At 35.2% G+C, this 15,910-nt stretch overlaps 1 protein-coding gene across 11 annotated transcripts in view; it reads left to right on the forward strand.

Moving 5' to 3' along the window:
• The window catches only part of LOC115601377 (transcription initiation factor TFIID subunit 4-like), a 144,969-nt gene that overhangs the window by 30,611 nt on the left and 98,448 nt on the right, over positions 1-15,910 (forward strand). For 10 of the 11 annotated variants that reach the window (XR_003989323.1, XM_030471294.1, XM_030471299.1 and 7 more), the window contains exons 8-10: positions 2,437-2,542; positions 6,591-6,705; positions 12,361-12,530. Coding sequence is in view for 10 of the 11 variants with exons in the window: in XM_030471294.1 (XP_030327154.1) it covers positions 2,437-2,542; positions 6,591-6,705; positions 12,361-12,530 (391 nt within the window). In the remaining variant the exon portion in view is untranslated. The remainder of the gene's footprint in view (positions 1-2,436; positions 2,543-6,590; positions 6,706-12,360; positions 12,531-15,910) is intronic. The other variant, XM_030471295.1, reaches the window with a different exon arrangement.

The raw sequence follows: 15,910 nt of genomic DNA on the forward strand, positions 1-15,910 counted from the left end.
TTCATTCCTTAATCACTTCCAGTTCTGAAGATTACATCTGTGTTGAAAGGTATCTTAAAACTGCATAGAAACTGGAATTTAAGTTAGTGTAAAATGTTGCTCTGAGTTCAGGTGCTGTTGTTCCTTTTAGAGAGTGTGCACTTGTTGCGGATTGGTTTCTGTATGGAATTTAAGATGATGATTTTGATCTGTGCCCCTTGGAAAAGTTATTTCTCAATCATTTTCTACACTTGCAGCACTCTACATACGTTGAAGTCCTTGTACAGTACTTACTAAATGACATTTTTGAATGTATTTGATAGCAAAGAAAACATTGCCATTATTTATGTAATCTTAAAATGGTTAAATGCTCTTCTACCTTTTATGGTGTTAGTGGGTAGTATTTTAGAGCATTCACATGGAAATATTAAACAGGTGAAACAGAACTTGATTCTGAACTGTAGAAGTTGCTTGCTTCACAAAGGAAAAAAAGTGAAATCACAGATGATTATTGTAATACCAGATAGTAATTCTATCCACAGGTCACACACATCTCCTTTTTGGCCTGGCTTCTGGCCAGTTAAGGTATGGCTGCTTTCTTCACTATTCTCTGAAAACTCATCCAAAAAATTATTGTAAAAGTGGCAACATTCTCCTTGATTTTCATACCAATATGGTTGGTTTTTTTTTTTTCTTTTCTGTAGGCTGTTCTGCCTCTTTACTTATTAGAATACACTTGTACATGTTTCCTGTGCATCAAAATGCAGTCAAATTCTACTTTTCCCCTCATTTTCACTTACCACCTCTATTTCTTTCCTGTTTTAAGCATGGTAGCTACTTTACTCTTTCTCCTCAGAATGTCACTATTTACTTACTGCCTGTCTTGAACAAGTAAATTGACATCCACTTGCTCTGTTTTTGTGCTTAGTACATTTTCCTTCATTGTCTGTAGTTGAAGTTCAACCCTTAATCTTTTTTTCCCCTTTTCTCTTTCTGCAAGGTAGCTATTGCTAATACTTCTACACCCACAGGTTTATTATGAATTTAAAACTGCCGATATTTTAGAATGTACAGGATGCAATTTCGTAACTTCAAAATGGCCCTGTTTGCTTGGTTTGGGTTTAGTTTTTTGTTTTGTTATTTTTTTTCTCCAGACTACATCACAGGTCTTGTTCCCTCATTACTCTTTTCTTGTTTGTAGTTTTCACCTCTTCCTCATGGGAGCCCTGGTTCCTGCTGATGGAACAATTTCTTATTTGTTCCATAGCCTCCTTATTTTTACATCTCATTTAAAAATACTGTTTCTCCTTTCCTTTCTCCGTAGCATACTCGGAAGTCAGAGATGTGGCCATTCATTATTCAGCTAAATAGTACAGTTTTAGATATACTTCGTAAGAATAATGCTAACTGGTGCTGAACAAAGGTGCAGTGGTTCCTGTTTGCTTCAAGTAGCCATGTGTAGCATGGCATGTTGTCCTCTAGGAGGGAATACTGCATCCTCTGGGTGTGAGACTGATACGTGTAATTTGGGAACAGCAGACACATTATGCAGTGGGAGTAATATAGTTGTGACTGTGAAGAGCAGATGACTTCCGAAGTTGTCATGCCTGAGCTGTGGTTGTGATCTTATTTGCAGCTATTTGCCTGTGTTTTGTTTTCAAAGTTTATGTATGGACTTTTTTTTCCAGCTCTGCAGTGTCCACATATCTTTTAGACTCTTCTGTTCATTACATCCGTGCCTACCGTGTCCTTGATTTCATAAACATACATTTTGCTGTTGCTTACACATGACCCTTGCAGGTTTTTTCTTTTTGATTTAACTTGTTTATGGGTCAAATTCTAAGTTTCCATACCAGTTTCAGTTTTGGGTAAGGACTTCAGAACTTGGCTTAGTAGTAAGTGAAACCTTGAAAATATCCAGTTAACATTTAAAAGATGAATAATATATGATTGCTACAAAACATTGTTTTCTTTCTTGTGCATACCTGACTTTGGAACCCATAATATTTTAGAATTTACTTTTAGTATATTTTTTTTTTAAAAAGCGTAGCTATATAGTGAAAGGCCTCATGGTTGTAGGTGGATACCACTAAAGTTATTGCAGCATTTTCTTCTACAAAAATGCTTTTCTTCCTATTAAAACTTCTGAAGACAAAAGTTAAACTTTAATATTTACCATACTACTTTGAAATAGGTTTTTGGTGAAGGTTGTGACATGACATTTGTGTCGAATATGATTTGATTTTTTTTTATTTTTTTTTTTAAGCATAACGACAAAATAGGTATATACACACACACACAACCACATGCATTACATGAATATGACTTTTGTCACTAGCTGGTTGTGCTTTTAGAGATCCACATGCTTATATTAGTAATTACAGGTATTAGTATATTTACGTTGTGTGTGTTTGTGTATAAAGAGTATAATATAAGTATACTTTTTTTTAATAATAGCAGATTATCCAGTCAACATCTGCTCAAACTGTGAAACGAACCCCTGCTTGCCAGACTACCCAGATTAGGATGCCAGTGGTAATAACTCAGACCATTAGACCACAAGGTATGGGTTTAAATGTTTTAGTGAGATTGTTACCTTTGTATGAATTTCATTGTAAATACAAACTAGTAGCATGGGAAATACTTACAGTGTTGACATTGGCAGGCTTGACGTTTATTTTTTACTTCGTACTGGCTGAGGAATGCATGTTTTTACTATGCAGTTTCAAGGTATTTCAGACCAACACAGTTAAATGTTTCGGGACTCTCATGCTTAGCCCTTTACTCAGCAGTTGTTCATGTAAGGTTCTTTCAAAAGTCAGAAACTTGACTCTTACTATCCTAAGCTCTTAACTCTGGGCCAAGAAAGAAATTAATTTGTTTTTTCACTGAACCTAGAGGATGCCTCAGTGTAATCACACTACTTCTTGTTTACTGCTGAAGCAGAACATTATAGTCACTGTCTCTGCAGCTACGAAGGTCAAGATAGGAACCCCAGAGAAATTTCTCAACCGCCAACTGCAGCAAGGTGACATGCCATGATTAGCCAGGGAAGCAAGAAATGTGGCTTGAGCACAATTTCCTCATCTGTCTCTGCATAGGTGGATTAACGCCTGGCTTATGGATCCTACTTTCTAAGAGGGTTCTTGAAGCCTTCTTACTTTCTAATAAATACCTATTTGTTTCTTTCCACCACTAGACCTACCAGGTTTGGTTTTTATTTTTCCCCAATTATGTGTGAAAGTATCTTTTTGGATTTGGGCATTTAGATGATTGAGGGTTTGTAATGGAATACAGAGCTTGTTATCTTTAGATATTTAATCAGAAATCAAACCAGTTTAAACACACAAAACCTGTTCCTGCCTGTTTGACTTTACTGCTTGGTCTTCTCTGTCCTCTTGGGAAAGGAAAGCATCAAAACTGATTAACAGCAGTTGATGTTCTGCTGGCTCTGTTCTCTTCGGAGAATCCAGAGGTTGAATGGACATGGAGACCAAGCTGTCACTGTAATCCTGTAGGCTGTTTTTTCAAGTTAGGAAGAAATGCCATAAAAGGTGCCATATGTTTGATAGCACTGATACTCATGTCCTAAGTTTATTAAGAGGGAAGGTATTTGACATCTTATAGCATGAACTTCCACTTCTGACTAAGTGTCTGAGACTGAAGGCTGATTTCATTTCTGTGCTTGTTCAGTCTCTTGAGTTGAGAAAGTCAACAACATGCCAAGAATTTGCATGATACTGGCATCTGCTTTCTAAACACTGGTTTTGGAATACAAATTTATTCATAATAACCATTGATCAGCCAACAAAATGTAACTTAACTGGCAGTTTGGCTTAAAGAAGACAATGGTTCATAAAAGCATATTCGTGCAAAACCCTGCTTTCAGATGAGGTTATTCCTAATTACAAGCTTGTTTAAGATCACCACTATATTCTTTTAATTACACAGGAATTTAGAAAACATCCCATTGTAAAACTGCTCATCGTCCAGCACGTGTCTGGTGAAAAGTCTGCCTGTGTGCTTGCAGCTCTAAGAAATGCCTTTACGGCATACGGTCAAATACCAGATTGTTTTGATCTTGATGTATTGTTAAAACTTTATTTATTTTTATTTATTTATTGCTAAAACTTTCTATGGTAAACACCAGGATAATGATGTTTTATATTGGCCTAGATATTCCTCTAGAAGGAAGTAAATAGTAATAAGATGTGGTCTGTATAGAAAAATAAAGTAGTATAATTCGGTGGAGTGTGGTTTTTAGTACACCAAAACTGAGACAACTTCCACCGAGTGGTACATTTTCCTTCTCAGATTGGAGTGAATCTTCTAGTGTATTGTATCTTTACATTAATGTTAATGCATCCATGTGAACAGACTATAATGCTTTTTAAAACAGTAGTACAGATAAGCAGGCTTTAAGGACTCTGATATTAATAAAATTACTTCCACACCAGGGAAAGTAACACTATAGTTATGGCATGAAAAATTCACACTCCTTTATCAAATCACTTAGCAGTATAATAATAAGGTGAATTGCATCTTATGAATGGGAGAATTGAGCCATAGAATAATTACCCAGCATATTCATTGCAGCTATTTAACCTGTGCCGAAATAGAACTAAGCTCCTAAATTTGGGCTTATTTCTCTAGATCATGCTACTTAAAATTTTGAAACAAGGACACAATGGTGAAAGACTCTGTATGTCATTACCAATCCCATGAACTATCTAGGCCCACAGGTCATTTGTGATTTAAACCAGAAAACTTCTACGTCATCCCAAAACTTACATTTACTTTGCCAGATCCATTTGAGTAGAATTACATACGCATGGGGTGAAAGAAAGTGAGACTTATTTTTCCACATCCAGTGTAGACGTACTCTTTTCCTGAGACCAGGAAGTTAACTGATCTCTTGCTGTACCTTTTTCTTTTTCCTTTTTACCAAAATTTATCATATCATCTCTGGAAAACAAACCGTTGATACTAGTTCTGAAGGAATATAATATTAATTCTGGAGGAGTGCCACTGTTACCTTAATTTTGCCATTGCAATAATTTTCAAGGTTAACACACTTTTAATCTCCTAGATGTTAATTGTAGAAAGCAGAGATCTGCTAATTTTTATTATTCTATTATTTCTTTCCTTCCAGTTCAGTTAGTACTGTTCACACAATTAGTACATCTTAAACAGATTAATGAACTGTCCGGTCTGTGAACTAATGCTATCTGTGACATCTCATGGACCCTGAATATTCTGATGACAAAATGTTTTGTTCTCCAGGCTTGGAGCCTGAAGTCCTAAATCTTGTTTTGTATTTGCTAATGTTGGGAGTCCACACAGCAGTTGATGTATCCAGATTGAAGAACTGAACAAATACTGTTAGATCAGTTTTGCTTTATGGTCATATGTTGAAGTTGACGAAGACTTCAAAATAAAAATACATAACGCTGGACTCATTCAAAGCTAACACTTTCGTTTTAGCAAAGAAGTGTTCTCACAAGGATTTGAGTAATTACATTTCAGATTTTTATAATTCATGAAAGAAAAGTAATGTAACTCTACTAAGGTTCATAGCATGTCACTTATATGCAGTTGAGTTACAGATGTGTAGGAATAACCTCATGTACTTCTCAGAGTCTTCAGTACCATGTGTATGTAACGCTCAATAAAATTGAGTGGAAAGAAGGTGAGATCTTCTAAGTCAAGCAGACATGAATTAATTATTTTCATGTGCCAAAACACAGGTGGGATTAAAGGAAACATAAAATATAACCCAAGTAAACATGTTTAAGCAGTAAAGGAGGGCTTACTCCAAAAGTTTCATTTATCAGTCCTTTTTCAGTGGTATACTGATGAAATGTTTTTAATAGTAACAATACAGGTCTGTTGATTTTTCTAATTAGCAACACAAATTTGTAATTATTTTTATTAGATATTGCCAAACGTCAGAGAGGAATTATAAATTTTTTAGTTTACTGTCACAAGAAGCTGAATGGTCCACCACACTCTGGCTCATTTAGAAAGCCCAGTTTTACTTCTACACACAGACCTGTAAAGTCTAGATAGAGATATGAACTACTTTAAAAATCATGGTTTTCAAAATAAGAAAGTAAAAGACAACCTTTATGAGGGTGATTATGTCAAATTTTACAATAGTGTTTTTTCTTTTACATACAATATGAAACATTTTAAAATATGTAACGTTTTCGACTCTGAAAATACATGTGTTTCACTGCAATCAAGAACAATGACTGTGACTTAAAGCATCTGTATCAACACCATTTCAAATTCTGCTGCTTTATTCTGTGCAGATTATCTAGAAAAGTGGTTTACTGGCAATTGCAAACACACAGCCATTATGTGTATTATAACCAGTTATGGCAAATGGTTTTCAGTTTTGGAATCCTTGGTATCCTGGAGATATTGAACAAACTGTAAGGTTAATATAAATTTTGTATTTTAAATTGTTCTTCAGCAGTGTAATCTTTAAACATAATAACTTCCTTTGTTTGCAATTTACAGACAGTTAAATTTAGTTCCTGGACAGAAGGTTCTTTGATGTAAATTGCCTAAGACAGCTCATAATAACATTGCTTGGTGTTTTTCAGGCACAGTAGGGAAGGCACCAACAATACAAGCCAGCAAAAGTCCTGGGGGCTTTGGTGTTCAGGTCTCTGCAAATCAGAAAAACAAGCTGAATGACCCTGGAGGTGGTTCTTTCAGGTAAAAAAATAAACAATAACAAGAAAAAAATGCAGGGGGGTGCTTGGGGGGGATCTTAGATGTAAAATAGAATTTAGAATTGGCTCAACACCAGAGGGCAGTGTTTTACAATAATTCCTGCCTTTTCTCAGGGTGGTTGGGTGACAATTTGCTTACTTAGTTCTGTTTTAAAAAGAGGGAGGGGGTCATGACATGTGTTGAGGATTTTTCCCTAAATGCACTTTTTAATGTTTAATAAAGCCTTCAATTCTGTGGGTTGTAATAAAACTTCTGGTAAAGGGAATCGGTAAAGTTTTTAAAAATACATGGATGGTTTCATGTTAGCAGATTCTAACTCTAACATTCGTATGGAACGTATCTTGCTGATGTGACAAGAAGGTGTCCTGTCATTAGGCTTCTGCAGCCAAGCTGCAGCTATGTCCTCAGCATAAAGAAAATACTGTATGGGTTTGGTAGTGGGTTTTGGTGGTGGTTTGAGTTTTTTTGTTGTTGTTGTTGTTTTTTTGGGGTTTTTTTTTGTTTGTTTTTTTTTTTTTTGGTGAGTGTGTGACTGTGTGTAGGATTGCTGTTCTTGGTTTTAAAGAGAAGACATGACTGTATGTATTCTCTGTGTGCTTACTCTTCGATAGCAGAGGTTGGGGCATTCTGTGGTTCCATGTACTAATCAGGTGATGCAAAGGTTCAGCACAGTAGCATTGATAGACCAGTTCTTTTGTACTTCAGACTTTTTTTTAATATGTATTCTGATATTTTTTCTTTTTGTAGTGAAAAGCTATTCTTACATTTACTGCATTTTGCTTATGCTAGCATAACTTTTTTTCCATTGATGAAAGTACATTTTATTTGTGTTTAAACATTTTCTTTCTTTGTTAAATGACAAAATATTCCTAAATTTTCATATTCTGGATTTCTTATGTTGCTCTGATATCATCAAACCGGTAATTAATTTTCAGGCTTACACTTTTGCAGGTGAAGTAGAAGAGAATTTGTAGCTCTTTGAAATAACTCTGCTTTGAGGCATGTCAGCATCGCAACTAATAGTGGTAGTACTTAATATTAATCTAGAAGCAAAATCATTCAATTTTTTATTTTCCAATGCTTTTGCCTCCCACTGAGTATTTAAATGATTTAAAATGTCTGTTGGGTTCAACTGTACTGTCTTAATAAGTATTTTTTATGTTTGTAAGCAACATGAACATTTATTCTTCGTTAGTATAGCTTTCAATTTTACATACACCAAGAGGGACAGCATTTTTTTTAACTGGATGTTGTAAACTGTGGCAGGATTGATTCTTGCATTCACTTAGTTTATACATAGAATATGTTAGGTTAGCTGGAATTGTTAATTTTCCCTTGGGGAGAAGCAAATGCTCAAGGCACTGATTGATAAATCAATAAATCTTTAGTGAGTTTGGTAAATAAGCTGTCAAGGGTGTATGTCATTTTTCCTCTAGAGAACAAATTTTAGTCAGAATGAATGTGTTTGTTTCCTTGCACTGTTTTCTCCTTCAAAATAGTAAAACAACAAAGCTACATTTAAATAAGTCCATAAAATTGCAAGGATTTATTAAACACCAGCAAAGATCAAGCTTTTTCTTGATATCCTAACAAAGAATTCAGTTGTTTGCGTATTTGCATTTCAACCCCTAACCTCTCCTGAGGACAAATAGATGTCTGACTATTAAGCCTAAAGGCACAGAGCTGGAAATCTGTATTAATCCTCTGAATGCTGACTAGTTTTCCTCAACATTCCCAGCGTGTGTGAAGAATGTGTTTTTAGCCAAAAGGCAAACTGGCATCTAAAGCAAAGCAAGAATTTTGAAAAATAGTTGTGTTATGTATAAATTTATTTTGCCCTTAGTGTTTTATTATTGCATATTTGTTTCATTATTTTATATTCTGCTTTCTTTAAAATAACTTACTTGAGCCTTTCACTTTTGTAAGCAAAATGTTGGTCACTAGAAATGGAAATGTGAACTTCGTTATTTTCAGTTTCCTCTGTTCTGTACTGTGGAAAATAGAAGAAAGAATTACATAAAAGCAATGAGGAATTTTGTAAATTACAGCTTAGCCTTTAATGTCAGCATTTATTAATGAACTCTACTGGATATTGTAGTAGCTGTTCTATGATGCAGAGTTTTCAACCCAGAACTTCTGTAACATAAAGTTGTTGTATTGATGAAATATTGTCACTTTTTTGGTATTAAAGTTTATTGTTGCTGAATGCTTCAGAGAGAACTACAGGCAACTCCATCTAGTTGACTTTTCAACTTTGTTAATACTTGAGGATGCAAATTTAAATTGTTTTTCATAATTTTTGTTTGTTTTACAGTAGAGATCCAGACTTGCACTTGGACCATAAGAGGTTTCTGTGGTCCAGAGAGATGAACATCTACCATTGATGACAGTGAAAGTAGCAAACTGTCGAAGTAATTATTAGCCATAGTTCAGACTGTGGCCAGTATAAAGAACTAGTGGAAACATTTGTTCCCCCTGATACTGGGTCAAAATAATTTCAGATGGAAGGGACCTTGGGAGGTCAACTAATCCAGCTTTTGACTGAGAGCAGGTTTGGTTAGATTGGGGACTGGCCAGTCTATGTATCTTCAAGGATGGAAGTACATGTTTGTACTCTCTTATTATCCTACCACTTCCTAACTGTATTGCGTAAGGCTCAGTGGCATTACATGTGCAACAGGGCAAGAAGCGGGCAGAACCATTCTTAATGTGTTATGGACAACTATGCAAATACTTTGGTTTTTCTTTCTTATTTTCAGATAAGATTATTTTTTGTAATTGAACAAATGTTTTTAATGAAGAGAGAGGGGGAGGTGTGTTGCAAGAGGTTGAATTTAGGAGGAAGAGCTCAACTCTTAGACTATTTTAAGATGTAGCTTGTGTTTGGAAAGAGTTTGAGAAACCATGCTGTCTTCTTAAAATAGCATGTACATTGAAATGTTAGATTTATCCCATAAGACTCGGAATTTAATCCAGTAAAAAAACAGAAATAATTACTGAAACTATATAATTAGTATGAGCACAGTAATATACACCAAGAAACATGAAATTGTTAAATACTATTCTGGGATGAAAAGGGAAAGATAGACAGTAATCTTCAATCTAGACAACCACTGGATGGCATCTTTGTTCCATAGGATGACTTCTGAAAACTCACTCATCTGGACTTACAAGTTGACTTTTATAGGAAATAGATTCGGAAGAACACTAGCCCTCTTAATATGTAAATGTGTGTGTGTGTTTTAGTATCTAAATCCGAGCTCTTATTCATGATGAAGTTCCTCAAAGTCAAAAAGAATACATTGATAGAGCTTTTCCCTTTAGACTGAAAAAATTGTAGTCCCAACTATGGTTAAAACATCTTATATCTATATTAGATGTAACATTAAAAAAAAAAAAAAAAAAAATGTACTCACATTAGATTGCTAATGTAAGATGGAAGAAAATTCTGTCCAGCAGTTAGTAATGGTCATTATAAGTGCAGTTGCATTGATTTTTGGTAATTTCATTGAAATCCTGGTTTATGCCCAAATTAATTGTGTGGTTTTATTTCAGATAATATTTGTTTATTTATAATGTGTTCTCAGATCTATACTCTGAATTAAAATTGGAATAACTAAAATGCTAAGCAAAAGGAAGGTACGAGATAGATTGTACTTCTCATCTATTAAGTAGAAGCAGAGATCAGTATAAACTTTGAAAAACTCTTTTCTTGAAGTCAAGAGTGCTATCTTGATTTTTGTATGGATGTTTGCTTGAAGAAGGTGAAGTTCTGGGCTCAAATCTGATTTCCAGTAGCTTCTATTATCTTATATAGTTTCAAGTTTGTGTTATGAGAACTTCCTTTTAACTGAATTTGGTTTTGCCATTATTTAAAAGGCCTGATGGATTTGGGCCTTGTGAGTCCTAGGTAGATTACCTTGGGTGATGCTCTTTCTGTTTCAAGCGCTGAGGTTTTTAACCTCCAAAAATCTTAGTCTTCCCCGTTTTTTCAGCTTTAGTTCCTGGTTTTCATTTGTAGTTAGAATCTTTTGAACTCATCACTGAAATATTTAAGTCATTGTTATATGGCCAAGTGCATTTATCAGCTGTGGTATCTGGGGGCAGTTTCATAGCTGGTTGGACAAGGCCAAAGAGTAGTTTGGTCATCCATGCACTGAATGTGTAGGAGCCCAGTTTCTTCATGGCAGCTCCTGCGGCCCTCCTAAGAGTATCACAGACATACCATGTGAAATGTGAAAATGAAAATCCTTTAGACTCAGCATGAAAACTGTCAAGGTGGGAGATCAATTTTGTGATATAGTCCTCAGGAATTTCATTCTTGGAGAAGAAATCAAGTGCTTAGCACTTGTGGGAAATAATAAAAGTTCATTTGTGTAGCATTTTTCTGACAGTCGTTGAAAAATTTTCCATTTTCTGTCTTAGGTGTTCAGCACACTTATCCAGGTTTATATGAACAAAAATCCGTTTTTGAAGAAACCCAGTATCTAACAAACCATAGAAGTCTTCCACCAAAGTTGGCTGCTCTAGTGCAGGTATCAAGGAGAGTGTAGGAGGACAGGGAGGAACTAGATAAGGGATTTCTAGATTTATCTCCTTTTGTTCTCAGACCTTACTTGTAGCTTTTGGTTTTTACTATGGGCACTAAACTTGCAACAAGTGACAAAGTATTCTAGGATTACATCTATGTAATGTTTTGGGGTTTTTAAATCTTTCAAATTAAGCTTTTATTTGTTTGCTTTATGCAGTAGTTGGAGTCTGGACTTGGATGTATTTGAATCTTTTCATATTTATAGTCTAAAAAGTTGTGTAATCGCTTCTAGAATATGCTGAAATAGTGTTCGTGTCAGTAACAGCTCCTAAACAGAATGTGCTAAAAAACAGATGGTTATTTCCACGGTTATGAGTCATACCTCATAGAGGTAAAACATGCTTGGGAGGTATAGGTATGGAAACTCAGATTTGTCAGTGAGTACTTCCTCAAGCTGTTAGGAAGGGTATTGCAGGGCAAACAAGTGAAGTCCTGCTGTCATCTTCTCAAATGCAGCTAATTTTTCTAAAACTACTTGACATATTCAGCTAATTTTTGTATGTTGCTGTAGAAAGTACCAGTGCACATTCAAACCACACTTGGAACCCAAACTTACTTATGAACTGATCATGGTCAAAGAATCTTTCCTGACTATTGGTGTCCATTTTGATAGGAACTTGTGAAATAGTGCAGGATTCCAAATTCGTGTTTTTGCTTTTAATGTCTGTGGGGTTTTTATTTATTTTATTGTTTTACTCCTAGTTTTCAGCATAAAGAGAATACCCAAATGCTCTGTCTTTAGTGGTGATCATTGCCTGACCATCCTGGTTTCATTAATATCACTGACTCTCAGATGAAGAAAGGACACCTCTGTCACACCTTCTGGTACAGACAAATTGTCCTGCTTCTGAAGTTTTCCTAACGTGATCAAAGAAATATTTGTGAATCTAAAATATGTTTTATAAAAACAGAACTTGGTGGTTGTGTTTCAAGTTGGCCCAGCCACCAGGCATGTTGCAATGATGATGACTTCTTGAGAAGCAAATAGTCACAAAATTAATATATCACATGGAGAATTATTTTGTATGTTTGTTTTGTTATCATAGAGATGATGATGACATCAATGATGTTGCCTCTATGGCTGGCGTTAATCTTAATGAAGAAAGTGCCCGCATTATGGCTACCAACTCTGACTTGGTTGGAACCCAGATACAGTCCTGTAAAGATGAACCCTTTCTTGCTGCTATACCTCTACATAAACGCATACTTGAAATGGGTGAGAACCATGTCCTTTCTTTTTGATAGTGTAACTTCGGAGTAACAGAATATGCTTAGCACTTAAGATTGTTTTTTAAGAATTTTATTACATGATCTTTTGTTACTAAACTTTCAAGGTTTTTGTGATGAAAGTTAATTATATCAAGTTGCAAAAAAAATAGTATACTGGTGCTTTTACACTTCATGCTTTCTCTCTGTTTTTTGTATCCAAGGATCTCAAAGCTCTTTGCAAACATTAATTATTTCTCACAATCCTCCTTCATGTTTTACACGAGAAGATTGAAAGAGAGAGGTAAAGTAAGTAGTACAGGTCACAGAGGACACCTGTGAATAACATTTAACAGAATGTTGAATTTATCTGTCAAGATTTTCTTTCCCCATGCACACCAGTTACTCAGTTCTAAACACCTGCATCTATTTAAGTTCTAGTGATTTTCTCATAGCATTTTTTTGAAAAAGGTATGTTTATTTGTCCTGGTGATAAACTGTATTTATTTACTCTGCCATTTGAAAACAGAAGTTAAAAAACAGTGGAAAAATAACTCATCAGTATTAGTGATGTTTTAAGGTTTGTAAGTATCCTCAGAATGTATTTTATATGACATACTTCATATACTGTATATGGTCTAGTACCTAAATGTATCTTCTTCAACACGATTTTGGTAATATTTTCAGAGCTATCAGTGTGTAGGGGTGTGATTCGTGTATTTCTTTTAGAATTACGCTTATATCACTAGTGAAATTTATAAATTTTTAGGGATCTAGTTCTGTAATTTTAAAGATAAAACAAAAATCTTGTTACAAATCAGTACAGTTGGGTTTTTAAGTCATGTGGTTACTTCTGAAATGTTATTTGTGTTATTCATGTTCATTGAATTAATGGAAGCCTCTTTTATATTGCAATTTCAGGTAAAGTTTTTCACTGACTTACTGTCAAGCTTCACTCTTGTATTTTAACTAGTGTCCTTTTAAGTTCTAGGAGAAATAAATTATTTTGCATGCTGTAGTTACCATGTTGTGATGATGCGATGATGGCATTATGTGATACCATCTGTGAAGGCGTATGCACAGCATTTTGTGAGGCGGTTCACCTCCACCTGAGATAGGAAGCCAACAAGGTTTCAATTAAACTTGTTTAACTGTTGTGGGGAGTGCTCACACAATAGATAATAAAGGTGTAAGGAAACAAAAAGGAAGCAGACATAAAACTCTTAAAAAGAATGGGAAATCAGTAATAAATTTGCCATATAAGCCTTAATGAGCGGTCTGGGTGTAACAATCGCTGCACAACATGAAGCTGTAATTACAAGTGCAGGGCTTACAGGAATCTGTACATACTTTTAAGAGCCACAGAAACCATCACTCTATTCATCACTGCCTTTTGGGGTTTGCTTCTCTGAGGAACAAATCCCTATGGCTGTTTTTGAAGCTTTATTGGCTTTGATAATTGAAATGAAACTTTCAAAGCTTTTAAAAGCAGCTGCAGGGATTTACGTCTCAAAAGCAGTGAATCCAGAAGAGCGGCCACTCCTAGTGATCTCCTGAAGCCACTTTTCGAGCTTTATTTTGGCTTTACATGAAGCCTTTTATAGTTTTGAAAGTAGCTGTGGGGTTCACTAGTGGCTACTATCTGGGATCTGTGGCTCTTGAGGAGAGAATTTCCTCAGCTGCATTTGAAGTTTTAGAAGCTTGGTATTCACTGTGTGTGGCCAAATTTGTTGTTTGCATAGGACCACACGCAAATTTAGTAGTTTGTGCTACTGGGCACTTAAAATAACGACTCTATAAGTTCATGACGAAACTCAGTTTTACCATATGTTGCTGTGCCTAGACACACCAGGACTAAGCAAAGGAGGCTGTGACCTTCTCAAGAACATTAGGAAAAAGAATGTTATGTGAGTCCTTATTCTTCTGTTTCTGTTATGCCTGTTGACAAATGAGGTAAAATACATTGTTTCTTCTTACTTTTACCTGAATAGGACTTAAACAGACCTTATTTTCTATCTTTAAGATTCATATTTAATCACTTCAGTTTTAGGGCATGCTTTTAATGTTTTAGTAAAAGAGAGATTTGTGGTATGTACAGTATTAGGAAACTGCTCTTCTTTCCATTCTCAGAAGCTAGATCTTTCAAGTTTTCTGTAATATTAATCTCCTTCTCTTTTCTGAGTAAGAGCTCTGTCGAGCAACTCAGTAGTGTTCCCCAACGGCTGTTTCAGAGATTGTGCTCCCATTCACCAGAGTCAGAATATAAACTGCTAAAGTAAGAGCAGATGCTATTCAGTCTTTGGCAGTAACCACCAGCCAGATACCTCAAAGTTACAGTGAAAGAGGTTTCTTAATATTTTGTATATTCTTACCTCTACTGTAACTTTGCAGTGTTACCATCCAAACTTTATTTTAAATCTAAATGACTAATATTCTTATTGATCCTTTTAAATAGAAGAAGAAGTAACTAAAAGGTAATTCATGCAAAGATATTCATCCACTTCCCACATGCTTCCGTATCCAATGCTGTATCTCATCATCTTTGGCTGGTAATCATTGCCACTTGTTCATGTAGGAAGACAGGGCTGTGACTTTTTCAAATGTTTCTGATGCAAAATCGTGTGGGTACTTCTTAGTAGATAATGGTTGGGTTTTTTTGCTATTCCATTCAGGATCGTAAAACTTTAAACCCTGATCTTTCTATATGACAGCACAGCACAATGAGACATATGCAAAGAGTTGTAAGGCTTTTGTTTCTCTTTTTGGGAGGCTTAGAGGCAGAGGTTGATGTTCTTTATGCATTTGCATGCTGATGTGCATATAACTCTTAAAACTTCCTAGGTCTTTAACTCTGTTACTAAAATGGGTAGTATTTCTTTAAAGGGAAAGATAAGCCAATTAGACGCTCACAAATAAATAAGGCTGAAAAATCCTAGCTTTTTTGTGTGGTTTTATGGGAAAGAATGAAGAAAAATAACCTTTGTAATTGTTTCACCTTTATTCTTTCTTAAGGTATTTTTTCATAGGTAAGAATGCGGTGAAGTTTTAGAAGCTGGTTTGTGACATGCTATGTTTCCACTGTTTACCAGAAGGGGTGATGCTTTAATAAATCAGTTGACTTACCAGGTTGTTTTAAGAGTAACAGTTTTCTCTGGTTTGTAACCACCTTGTGAAAATAGAAACTCTTTGGCTCGGGAATTACTTTGTTACAACATTGTTTCTGAAAGCGGATAAGAATTAGGATGCGTTGTATTTTATATTTAGTATTTAATATTAGTGAAAGACAGCAGGACATAGTGAAGGATGGGATGAAAACTGACCCTTTTTATATTGCCTGCTAACTAAATCCATGGAAAAGGGAACAGCTATGTTATGTATTTTCCTGAGAAG

This window comes from Strigops habroptila, chromosome Z, assembly GCF_004027225.2.
Source record: "Strigops habroptila isolate Jane chromosome Z, bStrHab1.2.pri, whole genome shotgun sequence".
Lineage (NCBI taxonomy): Eukaryota > Metazoa > Chordata > Aves > Psittaciformes > Psittacidae > Strigops > Strigops habroptila.